The following is a 14,638-nucleotide window of genomic DNA, read 5'->3' as shown; positions in this document are numbered from 1 at the left end:
CTCTCGGTCCGTGCTCCCCGCCCCCGCTCCCGGCCCGCACCGCATCCTCCCGTACCTGCGCTCCGCGCCGCGGCTCCCGGCGGGCACGCAGCGGCGGGTCGGTCCCCGCCGCCGGCGGGCTCGGTGGCACGGGTGGGCTCCGCGGCGGCGGGCGAGGGCCCGGCAGCCCCATGGGGGGAGGCGCGGGGCGCTGCCCGCCGCGCTGCGGGGGCGAGCACGGCGCAGGGGCCGCCGGCAGCGCCGCGGCGTTGGCCCGGTAACGGGGAGCGGGGAACGGAGGGGGAGCTCGGACGGGCCGTGCTGGAGCCCTGCGGAGCTGCCTCTTGCAGAACCGGGCCCCGCCGGCTGCTGAGGGGTAGGCGCAGGGCTCGGCGCAGGGGGCGGTGCGGGGTTTGGTGCGGGATCGGTGCGGCTCCCGGTACTCCGGGGTTCCCCGCTCACGGTCAGCCCCGAGGATGCTCCTTCCCGGTGTGCGGCCTGCGGTAGCGGCGCTTGGGGTTCAGCATCCCCGGGGAGTCGAGTTGGGGGCACTCGGGGGACACGGCTCTTAACAGGTTCAGCCTGGGCACAGCCAAGCGTCCTGCTCAACCCACACTGCAGGTTGCGTTTCTCCAGCCCAGTCATACCCACCCCCAGCTGCTGCCCTTACAAGGCATTTCCAGCAGCCCTGTGGGGGACAAAAGCACTCAGGGATCCCCTTCTTCCCTCCAGACAGGAGAGTGGCTGCACTGCCCACCACAGGGGCAACGGCATTGAGGTCCTTTTCGTTCAAATCATCCAGGTTTAGTACAGCCTGATGGAGCTTTTATGCAAAGGCTCCAGCTCCTGGTGTGCCTCATTCCCCTCAGTCCTGCCCGTACCACCCACTGCACCCAACCCTCCCACAGCTGCCCCTCGCACCACAGCCCCTCACAGATTGACCTAGTTCTGGTTATCTGCCCTTGAAATGCCCCTAGTGTCAACCTGATGTGCTCCATCGACCATCTCTTGCTCTGTCATGATAAAGGAGACTCGAGAAGCAGCCCACGCCACCAGGTTTCTGGTCACTCACGTCACTTACGCGTCCCTTGTGAGACCACAGCCACTGGATACTTAACCAGGTAACTATCCCTCACCTGAGGGAGCAGGCAAAGGGCTCTGTGCACACTGACTGACCAAGGGGTGGGTTAGGAACACTCCCAGCATCAGCACGTCTGTGCTCACCTGTGCCTCAGGAGTAGGCAGTCTTGGGTCAAAAACAATTATAAAAAGGGGGGAAAAAAAGGCTTTATGAACTGCCACATTCACAGCTGACATTCCCAACTTCCCTGACTAAAGGACGTCAACGATCTCCTTGCCACCATCAAAAGCATTGCTGGAGAGCTTTGAAGTGTCTGGGAATGGGCGTCTGGTGCTGGGCAATTCCTGCCCACTTCAGGGTGGCAATGGCACCAGCAGTGCTGTGGCACTGACACTGGTTCAGCGCCAGCAGTGCTGAGGCACTCCACAGGAGAGGCTGGCTCTGCTGCCTGCCCCAACGAGTCCAAAGGCAGTGCACTTCCTTGCACTTCTCCAAGAGGAGAGCACCAAAACCTCACTGAAACAGTGTGGTCACCAGGCTGCTTCAGGGGCTCACACTGGCCATTAGGAAACAAAACTCACCAGGAGGGCAGGGCTACCTGGAATAGGGCAGATGCCAGTTAGTTCTGAAAAACCAAACCCCAACATTTTTCTACGTTCCACCCAGGCAGAGACCAGACAGGGGTGTGCAGAGACCCCAGACACCAAAGAAGGCAAGTCATGGACACAAGCAGAGCTGTATGCTGGTTTTAATGTTCCTAAGAACTAGGAAACAGAAATCAAAAATAGATTTTGCTCTTCTTGATAAAAGTAATAAAATGGTTAGCGGTGTTAAATTAATTCTTACAAAACAAAACCCAAGGAGGTTAAATAAAGCCCGGAGGCTCCGCATAAAAACCACAATGACTACAAAACAGCTGCAAAGACATCTTTACACACCAAAGAAATTCTTCTCCTCTGCTCCTCCCTTCTCCAGGACACAACGTCAGCGAACACAGGACTCACACATGAGAAAGAAACACAGATGCGATGGGAGCAGCCCCACGAGGAGCGTGGGCGCCACAGACAGAACTATTTACACTATGGACACGGAGCCGTGCTGGGGCCAGTCCGGCCGCAGGAGCCCCCGGGCTCTGCCCGTCCCTCTCCTGCCGGGGCCCCTCCGGCCGCGGCGCTCAGCGCCCAGCACTCGCGCTTGCCATCCATCCCTCCATCTGTTCCACCGTCCTTCTGCCTGCCCACGCGCGCATCCCAGCCTTGGCTGTCCCTTCTCTCGGCGCTCCGGCGTCGCGGAGCTGCCGGCTCCTCCTGCTGCGCCACACTGGGCTCCCTCGCCCCTGGTGAAGGCTGTGGCTGAGCCTCCTCTCCCACTGGCCGCCGGACGCTCCCGGCTCCTGGGGGCTGGCGTGCAGTTCGCAGAGGAGAGCAGGTGCCGTGGAGCTGCTGCGCAGGAGTCCCGGGCCGGTGCTGCGCAGCCAGCAGTCTCTGCTGCCCCGGCCATCCTCCCCCGGGGCCACCGGCACCTCCCCTGCTGCCTCACACCTCTGCCTTAGTTGGGATTAGTCTCTCGGCTGCTGCTCTGCTCTCGGCCCAGCTCCCGCTCTTTGTCCGCTGTGGAGGAGGAGGAGGAGGATGAGGACGAGGAGGAGGAAGACGAGGAGCTGAGGCTTCGGCCCGAATGCTTGTAGGCTGCAACGAGCTCCTGCAGCCGCTCCGGCGTGGGCTCCCACTTGGCAAAGCCGGCGCTGTTCTGCAGGAAGAGGACGGCTGTGTTGTGCACAGCCTTGTAGTACATCTCCTCCCTGCAAGGGAAGAGGACAGGCATCAGCACCTCCCCTGGCCCCCCCCACCAAAGCCCTCCTCCTCTTACTGCCTTCACCAGGACAAGTATTTGTCCATCCTTTCTCTCATTATTCTGAGGATAAGGGAGGCACAGTGCACTCTCGGGCAGTTCTGAGTACAGTAGTAGAGGCTCCTGCACTTCAAGAGGGAAAAAACACTGATACTGCAGAGCTCCACTGCTCCCTACCAGTACACACATGTGCTGGAACCTGCCTGTCCCTGCAGAGGGGACTCAGCACAGCGAGGTGTCAGTCCTAAGGAGGCAAGAACTTCAGTCTTCAGGCACCTGTTGCTTAAACAAGCTGCTGCTCACACTTGTTGCCTCAGCAGCAGAGCAGAGACCAGCCTGCCCCACTGCAGACCAAAGCCCCATTGCCCCTTGCCTCTTCTCCCCCACTGACATCCAGCTGCTGCAGCACAACCAGCTACTGGGCCTGAGGGCTGGCAGAGGCACAGATCAGTGCCACAGGTGTGACCTGTTCCAGCTAGACTCGTGCCCAAGGCATACACCTCTCACAAGCTAAAGTTAGCAGTCATTAAACAGACGTTGAATTCACCATGCTGTCTGCCCATCCTAAACACCCAAAGTGATGATGCGCTGTGCTTGTCCTTGCCTGCTCCCTGCTTCCCACTGATTTCAGCTTGGAAGAGGATATTTCTGTCACACAGCTTCAGAGTCGTGTTCCCAAAGGATCTGAGAACAAAGCCTACTTTTTGCAGACGTGCTGGGACCCGCTGCGGTACTCGTGATCGAAGGCCGGCAGGATGAGCTGGTGTCGCTTGAACTTGCTCTGCTCCATGCGCGTCAGGGCTGGCGTGGGGGGGTCCCGCCACTCAGGGATGAAGACAATGAAGGAGAGCGGCTCGCTGGAGCTCTCCAGCAGTTTCTAGTGCAAGAAGAAAAGGAACAATCTCAGCACTAACTGAGCAATGACGTGTTTAATGAGTCCTACAGAAAGGAAATGCTTCTGCTTCAAGAGCAGTGCCCAGCTGTCAATGTCCTTTCTCCCTCAGGGTGCAGAAGTGGTGGGGAGCAGAGGATGGACAGCACAGCCCCATCCCAAACAACCCCACTGGTGAGTGGACATACCTCAAAGTGAGAGACCATGGCATCCATCAGCTCCTCACAGAATGGAGGATTTGCCTCAAAAGAACCACTTATAGGGAAGAAATCCAGGCAAGGGCTGGAGAAAGAGGCAAAGATCCCCATCAGCTCATCATGAGTCATCTCACGGGCACGCACCCACACCCACACAGAGCAAGGGAACGTAATACTCACCCCCTGGATCCAAAATACCCGTCTGTGTCCAAGAAGGCTGAACAGTACTGTTTAAAATAGCAATTCAGGGGCGAGGCAAAGCATTCAAAACTCACTCCAAAGAGCTTGTGGAGGGCTTCAAAGATGTGCACAGGAAGTGCCCCTTGCAGACCAGTCCCTTCATACAGCCCCACACCGAACATCATCTGAGGAGAGCAAACCCTGGTGAGCCGTGCCAGCACTCGCTGCTCCTGCTGTTCCCTTCACTGACCACGGACCCAGGGCCACATGTCCATGCACCCACTCCTCTAGGTATGCAGGGCCCCCTCGTCTTTTCTCAAATTCGTGTAGGTCCCTGTATGTACCCAAGAATGCTCTTTAGAGATTTTATCCAACTCTGACCCCACAAAACCATCAGTTTTCTCTTGTACCTGAGTGACCCTTCAGCCCCTCAGAGTCAAGAGCTACTGAAGGTTTCCTTCACGAAGATCTTTACCCACACCGAGGTCTCCTGTCAAGACCCCAATTGCTCCCCAATCCACAGTCCTACTTCAGCATAGCATGAGCAGACTACAGACCCAGTTTAAACCCCATGTTGCTCCAGGCTCCCAAAGCTGTAACCCTTTCCAAGAGCAAAGACAAGTTCCCAGTGCTGCCAAGGCTTTCTGATGTACATCTGTACCTGATATCGACGGAGAAGGCACCAAACCCTGGGCAGGAACTTTTCAAAGCCTGAGTCATCAATGCAGCTGTACCGATAAAGAAGCCACTAGAAGAGAAAGTCAAGCCATTGAACAGGAACAAGGAACAGCTAAGCTATGGTGATACACACACATTGTGACAGGGAGAGGGAAGCTGAGGAGCAGGTGGGCTCTGCAGGGAGTTGTCAGCACATCTGCTGTCACTGCGTGAGCCACCAGCTTGTCACTAACATGAAATGAATGAACCACCACACCAGCACGTGTCTCTCAGCAAGGATTGCCTTGGTTTGAGTACAATGTTCTGGCAGCACAACACTTACTCAGAGCACAAACCCAACACCTGGGAAATACTCCCAGCAGAGCCTGACCCCAGCTAAAGTGAGAGCAGCTGTCCTCATGGCCATGGCAGTGACTGACAGCCCTGCAGGGTCAGTCGGGCAGCCTCTCCCCAGCCCTGCCCCGAGGGCCAGCAGAGTCAGTGCCCAGCCCTTACCAGCTTGCTGAAGTAGTTGCGGCTCACTTTGACCATCTCCCCCTTGTACCGCACACACGCCACGTTGTTCTCCATGTGCATCTCCACGCTGGGGAGCGGCGGGGAGGGGATGGCCAGCCTCACGGGGTAGCAGTACACCAGCCTGTCCTGGACCTCAGGAGCTTCTACCTCAGCTATGGAGAATGAACAGAAAGGCAGCCTGTGAGAAACTAAGAGTATTCGGGACCAATCTTCAGTCCAGCTCAAAAGACACAGCAAACCAAATAGGGATAAAGAGCAGGGTGGTCCTCCCAAAAAACCACTATGGTGGTCCCTCACAGATCTTGTAGGCAGCTACCTCGGTTCAAAGCTGATTCCCCAATGCAGACAGCACACAGCCACTCCAGTGTCCTGAGGAATGTTCCAAACACACAAAACACTCTTTTTGTTGTTAATGTTTCTTATTTCATTTTGCCCCAAACTATCCAAAGCACTATAAAAATTCACAGGCTGTGAAATGCAGGAGGCAAAGGAATCTCCCTGCACCTTGTGGTTATCCAATGCCACAGCTTCAGTGAGAGCTCACCAATCAGATGGAAGGAATCTCTGACTTAATGGCGTTGGAAGATAACCATCAAAAACAATAGCAAAAGGCAGACACTGGGCACCTGAAGGGAGCCTGAGGAGAGCCAGGAGCCAAAAGGGAAAAGGACTATAGACAGTGGCAATGAAAGGAGCAGACCCCATGGAGGAAGGAAAAGCTGAGTGAAGGCAGATGTACAGATGTGAACAGAAGAACAGAGAAAAGATCAAGGAACATGAACTCTGCCAAGTAAGGGTGCACAGTGACAAGCTGGGAGATAGAGGGGTGCAGAAGGGTGCTCAGAACACAAGAAAGTGGCAAACGAGAATAAAGGGCAAACACTCAGCATTACTAAGGGGGTGTCAGCTGTCCCCAGGAATTAATGAAACATCAAAGCAAAAAAGCATGGTCCAGTGAAATGAATGAATGCCCTGCTCAGTGTGACCTGCTCCTAACAAGCTACTTTGTCCTGGCAAATCACATATTTGTAGTATCTGATGTTACAGCTGGTCACAGAACGTGATGGAAGACAGTCTGTCACTGCACAGACACTGTGACTGAAAGCTGAGGCCTATGTTGGACCGTCTGTTTCTTATTTTGAAACACGGATTTTGTGACTTTTGGAGACATAGCTGCCCTCCCAACAGGTAACCCTCTCTGAATGGGGACAGGCCAGACCATGGGACTTTTAATTGCAGTGGTGCAGCTCTACAGCTCCTCAAAGCTGGCTGCATACCAGAGATATTGTTCTCCTTGAGTATGGCAAGATGCTTCTCCCGGATGCGCTTGACGTATTCCAGGGATATGTAGTAAATTTTACTGCAGATGCCTTCAACAGAGTCCTTGGCTGCAGCAGACACATGGGGCCCACACTGCTTCCGTAAGTGCTCCAGGCGGTCCTGAGGAAACAGAGAACCAGAGTCTCTCACATGGCCACCACTGGCTCTCCAGAGGTCTTCAGTGTCTACAGGCTGCTCTCCCAAGGCACACATCAAGGGGAGGCAATGCTAGCCATCTCCAGAAGTACCTGTACTAGCCCCCTTACTAGCCCCCTCCCCAGCCCCCTGTGCCCAGCCACACATCAGTGGTACACTGACCATGTAGTCCTCCTTGGAGGCAGAATGGTCCCGTCGCAGCCAGCTGAAGGTGTCCTCCACATTCCACTTCACCACCTTCCTGCTGTCTGGGGAAGCACTCCTGCAAAAACAGAGGCAAAATTTAACTCACAGATGCACAAGATCTTCCACCCCCCCTCCAAAGTTTTCTATCAGTGGGGAATGTGGACACTGATACTTGTCAAGGCCCATCCCTGTCACTCCCCTCCAGTTCTCTGGAAAGGCCTTCCACACATTTGCAAGACTGCAGACTGCTATATTCTCTCCAAAACTTGGTGTAGCTGGCTGCTGTCCTCTCTGGAACAGGAGAGGCCCACAAAGCCTTTATTTGTCATGGCGCTGGTCCATTTTAATACTGCCTCTAATTTTCAAGTACTGCTACGGCTTGTGACTCTGAGAAAACTACCCTGTTTACAAGCTTTTCCTTTCCCCACAAGGTTCTCCCTCACTGTCTTCTTCAGTTCTGTCCATTGTGGCAGAACTGGTCATAAAAACCCTACCTTGTATACAAAATGCCACTCTAAGCTTGTTGCTCTGTAACAGCAGTGAGTGCGCAAGCACTCCCAATTTTCCTGATTTTATCTCAGGGATAATAAAAGACATTCCACACCCAGTACATTGTCTCCATACACATTCAGCTCCCCAGTATTACATTTTACAAAAACGTCATTATCAAAAGATGGCTTCAGCACTACTGTTTTTCTTCTGTATGTTCCTAACCTTGCTTTTCCTCAATAATATTAATAATATCCAGTGCTGGATAAGGCAGGATGAGAAGCCTCTATAGTCCTTTTGTCTTTCTGAACACGACAGCACTGTGAAAAGAGCTCCCACCTGGATTCAATCAGTCGTTTCGCAGCCTCAGCATACTTGAAGAGCAGCCTCTTGGCTTCCTCTCGGAACTTAATTCTGGATAACCTGAGGTAAGTTAAATTCATATGCATGAGTCTCACCAAGGCATGGAAGATAGATTCAGTTCCCCACCCTTCCTTCATCAGTATCCAAACAAAGGGAAGCACCCACAGCAGAACTGCAGCAGGTAAATCACCAGACCAAACTGACCCAGAACCATCCCAACAAAGTGCTCTGTTTGTGAACAGTACCTGATGGGAATGTCATTCATGATCTCTCTGAACATGGAAGGAGACACTACTGGCTCGCAGTCACTCGGTAAAAGAGGATCTGTCCCTTTATCAACCACTTTCCTCTCCAACATCCAGCGATTAAATGACTCCCTTGGGGGGTCAATCCCTGGAGATGCACAGAAGGGTCTAATCAATACAATACAGAAATGCCCTGTAGCTCTGGTAAGAATCATCACACAAAGTTCTGCTTAATCAATTAACAATGCCACAGAGTATAACCATCACAAAAAGAGAATACAGGGACTAGACAGGCATAAAACAAACATCAGATCACCCCAATACTAGAACTGAGATGGAAATAAAAGGAACCCAACAGAAACTCACCTTCTCGCTGCTGACAGAGCTCACGGTAATGCTGCCGCAGCTTGAGAATGAGCTGGGACCGAAGCAGCTCCACCTCAGGGTGTGGAGAAAGCACTTCTGATGGTGCCCTCTGCTTAATCACAGCATTTGTCTGAATATCCAGGTCCCAGTATACTCTGTGACAAACGCAAATGTCATCAGGATAACCAGATCATTGACTAATTATCAAATATTACTTTTAAAGATGCTTCCTTGGGCTGTTTCACCAGCCAGGAAACCAAACTATCAAGACTCCTGGCAGTGATTAATCCCTCGGGTTTCTCGAAGATACCTGGAAACCTGTGTGTCTCAAACACTTCACTGAAAAAGGAGCAGAAGACAAATGGACACAACTCACTCAGTTGGTCGTAGAAGAGCTGCCTGCTGTTTGTCTTCAGGTGAAACACACCATGCCTTCAAAACAGAGGTTCCTGGAATACTGGGAGAGCTGGGGACTGGCTGAGCAGCTGGGTTCCCTGGGACATCCGCCTGTGTGTGAAAGATGAATTACTGCACCAGAGAGCCAGCTAAAGGAGAAGCAGCTCAGTAAATCAAATAGTCCCATACCAGACCACCACACAGAATCCCAGGAGCTCTCCAGCCCCCCTTGGTTTCAAGCTGCACGCTTGTTTCAGAGCACCCCACCCACCTTGGGCTTCTTCACACTGTTGCCACTTGGTGGAACTTCTTCGGAGAATCTCCTCTTCCTCTGCTTGCTCTCCGCTGAAGCATCTGCCACCCCACCTTCCAGAGGCATTGGAGCCGCATTCAGTCCCAGAGGGTCTGACTATGAGAGTCCAAACAACAACAGCACACGTCAAGCTCCCCCACTGCCACTGCAGCATCCCACTGCACTGCTCCCAGCTCCCACATGGATGGAAATAAGGACACCACTAGTCACACCTGCACAAAGCTGAAAGATTCTCCTCTACATGTCTATATGCTTTATAAAAACACTTTAATGAGAAAAACTCATCACAAATCCCCCACGCTGACTCTTCTTTGAGCGGTGCATGACTCCTGGAACAGCATCACCTGACAGGCACCTGTCAGAGGAACACTTTCCCAGAATCATGCCATACAATGCACGGAGCAAGGAGTTCTGAAGGCACAGAAGACCCTCCCACACCTGTAATCTGAGGCCCACAGACCATGAAGACCAGAGTCCTGGCACAGCACTCCCAAGGTGAGTGAGCACTTACTATGACATCGTGCTGTCCCAGCACAGGCATTTCCCACAGAGATTGGTTGGTGAAGCGGTTGAAGTAGTAGGGGCGGTTCTCCCGCTTGCTCCAGCACTTCTCCCAGCCAGCCTGCACCAGCTCATCTGAGGACAGTGAGAGTCAGGAGAGGAGCATCCTGCACGACAGACCTGCCCTGCAGGTGCCCAGCACTGTCACAGCACACTCTGAAATCATTCCCAGCCTCCCTTGGCAGCCTTGTTTCACCCCGCTCCCCACTGCCAGGGCCCTGCAGAATTCCCGAAGGCAGAGTCGGTACCTGGCAGGTCCTGTACCAGGCGCATGGGTTTGGGGGAGCTGGGCTGGTTCTGGTTGGAGGTGCCAGGTGAGTGACTCATGAGAGACACTTCCTCCGCAGGGCTTCTGTGATTCTCATTGGCCATTTCTCAGCAACCACACTGGAAAAAACAGAGTAATATCCAGTGTTACAGCAGGAAAGGTCCCAGATCTGCTTGGCACATGTAGTACAAGTTCATTCTGATAATAAAACAGGGATTGAACCAGTACACACAAACAGCACCTCAGTCCTGAAAAACACCTGTTATCCTGGATACAACTAGCTATGAGGAATGCTCAGTGTTAAATGGGGTTAGCCAGGGTGTTCTTGAGGCCAGCATTCAAAATATTCCCTTTTCTGCTAGATCTCTCCAAAGAGTGAAGCATCATATTGTAAAAAATAACATATGGTCCTCTGTGATTATGTGCCACCTTCTGTCACACCAATACCACTGGCCAGGTCTGATTTGTTATCCTCAGAGACAGTTTAAATCAACTCTCATACACATAACTACACATAATTTCAGCAAAAGGCTTTAGTTAAAAAAAAATCTGCTATATAAAACAGCCCTGGAGGTTCACTAACAACTTCTGTGGCTCAGAAAACCACAGGTTGGGAGTCAGGAGTTCCCAAATTATTACCTTCTGCATGTCTCAGGCCAACACGTCCTAGTCCTAGTCCTAGTCCTAGTCCCACAAGCAGGGCCTCAGACAACTGTTCTAGCCCTTGTTCCTTTTTCATCTGCATAACAACAGTTATGCAAAAGAAGGTCTGTTGGAACAATAAAGCTCCTCTTAATCATAATTTAATGTTGCCAGCTGGATAGAAACAGCCAGGCTTTTCCTCTCTTAGTCACCACTCTTCCCCTGGGGAAGTTTCTGAAACAGTGCCACAGACTGCTCTTCTCTGGCAGCCCGAAATGCATTGGCAATGAACTGGGGGGAAACAAGGCATTTTACATAATTCCCAGCTACCTCAGACACTTAACTCTATTCAGGCTTTGGAGACACCCAACAGCACACACCAGCACAGTCAGGGCGACAGCAGCAGCACAATGCTGTGCACAGTGTGCTCCTCACCTGAGCAGCACACTACCTGGCAGCAGGAGCCACGTACAGGAGCTCTTCAATAAAAACTCTGGATTTTTGGGGGGCTAAATCACTGGGATTTGAAGCCTTTGCTGTGCTTCCTGTGCATAAAGGCCAGTGGCTATTTCAGCAGAACAGAATGGCAGGAGCAAACAGTATTTAAGAGCAAGTCGGCAGTAGCTCAGCTACCCACAGCACTGGCTGAGATCAGCATTGAGGAGCTTGACTCCTTCAGCCCCTCAGAAGATGTTTCCATCCTTCCAGGCAGGGTACACAAGGGAAGATGTGGGACATTGTGGATACCTGGAGTTTGGGTCTCCACCCCAGAGCAAGCGGGTAACGCCCCGTGCCTGCTGCAGAGCACAGAACACATCTGGGGACCTTTAACGGCCTCAGCAGTAAGCGTTGTGCAATCTCACACTCCCTCCTGAACTCCAACCCCACCATGTCCTTACAGTCACTTCACAAAGGTGCCAAGGTGAGCTGGGCCAGTGGCAGCAGCTCTGGCTCTTGTCAGCCTGTGGGTACAGGGACCCCGGAAACGGCAGGGCTGTGAGGCAGGAGCACAGGGAACCTCTGAGGGATGTTTAGTCCCTCCTCCTCCACAAACAAAAGCTACACTTGCACATGCAGCTGCTGCTGTGTCCTGCATGTTACACAGAGCACAACCTGGAGTGAACTGGTGCGTACTGGGGGGACTACAGCTCCCAAAGCCATGATTGTCAGGATTCACAGACAGTGCTGGGCACGGAGCCCTGGCCAGCCTGGATGGCACATGCCAGCTCCAGTGACCTGCCAGTGTTTTTCATCACCCATTGCTCAAAAGAGCTGTCAAATAGGGTGACTGGCTCTGCCTCCTCCATTTATGGATAAACTGGAATGGTGGAAGTAGCCAAGAAGCTTTATCACTTGATCAGTGTTAACAATTATTAAATCCAAGTACCCTTATGGTCTGGGAAAAGGAAACAGCCAAACTAACAAGAATCAAGGCAAAAGCCACTCTACTTTTATGTAACTACACTGGGACTTAGACAGTGACAGGGATCCAGAGGAAGCATTTTATGGTGATTACGGTATGTTTTTATACACCATGGCAATGCATACAGTGTTTCACAAACATAGTACAACACTGTCCCTGCCCAGAGAGCTTACAACCTAGAGCAGCAGCACAACCAGAGACCACAGCGAGGGGTAAGGAGACACAGAGTAAAGAAGTACAGCAAACAAGACCAGTATTTGTTTCCATTTCACCGAGGTAGAATTTTGTACAAGACAACAGCAAATGCAGACAAAGGAGATCAGCGACAGCCCCTCGGGACAACCCCGCGGTTCTCCCCCATCCCAGAACCACGGCTGCTCCAGGAGGCTGGGAGCCAGGCCATCGCCTCCCCATCGGCACCCATCCCCTTTCCGAGCGCCGGCCGGCGGGCCCGGAGCCGAGCAGCGCAGCGCTCCCGGGGCACCACGGGCACTGGGGATCGGGGCACCGTGTCGGCGCGGGGAAGCGGCCGGAACCCTCCTGGGGCTGCCCTGCCGGCGGCGAAGACGGCACGGAGCTCCTCGGCGCGGCGGGCCGGGGCCGGCGGGCGGCCGCGGGCGCCCGGAGAGTGCGGAGAGGAGGCGGCGGCGACGACAACTCTGCAGTCTGGCCGGGAGCGGTCCGGGGGGCGCGGCCTAAGCGGGGCGGCGGCCGGCCGGGCGGGTACTTACGGTGGCGGGCTGCCTGGCGGGACGCGTGGCCGTCGCTCCGTGCTCGCCGCTGGTGCGCCGGGGCCGCATCCTCATAGCGGGGCGTCCCGCGCCTGGCCCGCGGGGGCGGCTGCGGAGACAGGAGCCCGTTACGGCGCCGCGGGGAGGGGCCGCGCCACGCGCAGGCGCGGCGGGGGCACAGCGGGGGCGCGGCGGCGGGAGCGCGGCGGCAGCAGCGGCCGCGCTCTAAGATGGCGGCTGCGGGCCCGCGCCGCCTTCCCTCCGCCGCCCGCGCGCCGCCGCCGGTCCCCGCCGCCTCCTCCTGCAGGGCGGGCCGCGGCCACGCGGTTGCGCCGCTTACCTGGGCGTGAGGTCAGGGGCTGCAGGCACCGGGCACCGCTGCGTCCGCCACCGCCGCCGCCCCACCTCCGCCTCGCCCGCCCCGCCGCCGCCATCTTGCGCCGGGGCCGCGGGTGCGGAGCGCATGCGCGAAGCAGAGCCCGCGCTTGGGGGAATTACGTGGAGCATGCGCAAAGGCTTCGCGGTCACCCCGCCCAGCCGGCGCCATCTTTGTGGCGGGCACCGCCCCGCGGTGGGTGCGGAGCGGTCGCGGTCCCGCCCGCGCTGTGGCGGAGCCGCTTCGCGAGGGCCGGGCCCGCCCGCCGCGGGCGGTTCCCGGCACTGACAGGGCGCGGCCGCAGCGGTCGCTACCAAAATGCCTTTGAAGAGCGGTGGCGCCGGGGCGGGGCGGCGGCCGGGCCGGGAGGGCTGCATTGATGTGAAGGCGCGGGGCTTCCGCCGCCCGCCGGGCACAGCGGTTGCTCCTGCTGCGCTCCGGCCCTGGCAGCCACTGCCTGTCCCGGCGGTCCCTCGCGCGTAGCGCTGGCACGTCTCTCCCCACACTACTGCCGTGGCCGTTCCCCGGCCCGCGGGTCCCGGTGGCAGCCGGTGGGCGCTGGCAATGAGGGACGCGGTGCAGCGCAGGGCACTGCCCCGTGGTCGCTGGGGTTGCTCCCTTGCCCCGCGGCTGCTGCTGCACAGCGGCTGTGGAGGATGACACGGGACCTGGGAGGACACGGCTGTTTACTGGGGGCTCCCTGGGGGCCGCAGGACCCCTCGCAGCCGGCGGAGCTTCTTCACATCCACCTAGCCGAGCACCCGGCCTGCCTCGGCCCCACCTCCCTGGGCAGCCGATGGCCGGTGCTGGCCCACGGCCCCCGGTGATGGGGAAACCGCGGGGCCTCTTCTGCTCTTTTCCTCTGGGATATCCCCACTGCCCAGCTGTCTAAGGGGTTTCCCATCTCCCGGAGTCCTGCCCTCTGCTCCGGGAGCACCGGGGTCAGTTTGATGAGTTAACGCTGGCGCAGCAGTTCTGGAGGGGTAAGTGCTGTGTAAGCACTGAGGCTCCCGTTTTGGGCTTCCAGCAGCCCGACTCCGCTGCCCAGAGCACCGATAACCGCCCTGGGCACAAAGGGCCGGCTCAGACCGACCCCTGAGGGCAGAGGGGACTCTGTGAAGAGACAGCGAAACTCCAGCCTTGGAGCGAGGCAGCTCAAGTGGCCGAGGGGGTGGTGAAGGCAGGCACAGACTCTCGGCATGGCTCGGCCAGGGAGGATTTTTGGTAGGGAGCCCCTGGATGAGGAGCTGCCCGTGTTTCCCGTGACGGGAGCTGGACGGTGGCGTGGGTGCTCATGGGCACACTCCAGCAGTGCCCATCTCGGTGCTGTGGCCCTGGAGCCAGCCAAGCTGCCGCTAACGCACGGGGCAAGGCCATCCAGAGGCACGTCCTGTGGAGCCAGCGCTGCCTGGCCCGGGGTCGGGGCAGT

General features: G+C 55.9%; 1 protein-coding gene across 2 annotated transcripts; it reads right to left on the bottom strand.

Annotated features, from left to right (window-relative positions):
* Positions 1–1,790: 1,790 nt before the first annotated feature.
* On the bottom strand, positions 1,791–13,259 carry PCIF1 (phosphorylated CTD interacting factor 1). 2 transcript variants are annotated; one of them, XM_021547317.2, is made up of 17 exons: positions 13,174–13,259; positions 12,834–12,942; positions 10,018–10,156; positions 9,720–9,844; positions 9,167–9,304; positions 8,876–9,006; positions 8,500–8,654; positions 8,134–8,281; positions 7,865–7,948; positions 7,013–7,112; positions 6,652–6,814; positions 5,354–5,526; positions 4,842–4,928; positions 4,181–4,365; positions 3,992–4,085; positions 3,613–3,788; positions 1,791–2,861 (listed from the first exon to the last, which is right to left on the bottom strand). In XM_021547317.2, exons 3-17 carry the CDS (start codon positions 10,139–10,141, stop codon positions 2,609–2,611), a joined length of 2,136 nt encoding a protein of 711 aa, XP_021402992.1. In that variant the 5' UTR covers positions 10,142–10,156; positions 12,834–12,942; positions 13,174–13,259; the 3' UTR covers positions 1,791–2,608. The 2 variants fall into 2 exon arrangements, with proteins under 2 accessions (XP_021402992.1, XP_021402994.1); XM_021547319.2 differs by lacking the exons at positions 12,834–12,942; positions 13,174–13,259 and having other exon boundaries at positions 9,720–9,894; positions 10,018–10,060.
* Positions 13,260–14,638: the final 1,379 nt, after the last annotated feature.

This window comes from Lonchura striata, chromosome 17 (genome assembly GCF_046129695.1).
Source record: "Lonchura striata isolate bLonStr1 chromosome 17, bLonStr1.mat, whole genome shotgun sequence".
NCBI lineage: Eukaryota > Metazoa > Chordata > Aves > Passeriformes > Estrildidae > Lonchura > Lonchura striata.
The sequence above is the reverse complement of the archived record's forward strand: the minus strand, read 5'-3'. Positions and strand labels throughout refer to the sequence as shown.

What these genes read in the sequence shown, in the direction of transcription:
- PCIF1 (XM_021547317.2), bottom strand. Translation starts at nt 10,141, where the DNA reads ATGGCCAATGAGAATCACAGAAGCCCTGCGGAGGAAGTGTCTCTCATG. An exon ending in ATGAATGACATTCCCATCAG is followed by an intron (nt 7,949 to 8,133) that starts GTACTGTTCACA and finishes AACTTACCTCAG; the next exon opens with GTTATCCAGAATTAAGTTCC. An exon ending in CCATGGTCTCTCACTTTGAG is followed by an intron (nt 3,789 to 3,991) that starts GTATGTCCACTC and finishes TTCTTGCACTAG; the next exon opens with AAACTGCTGGAGAGCTCCAG.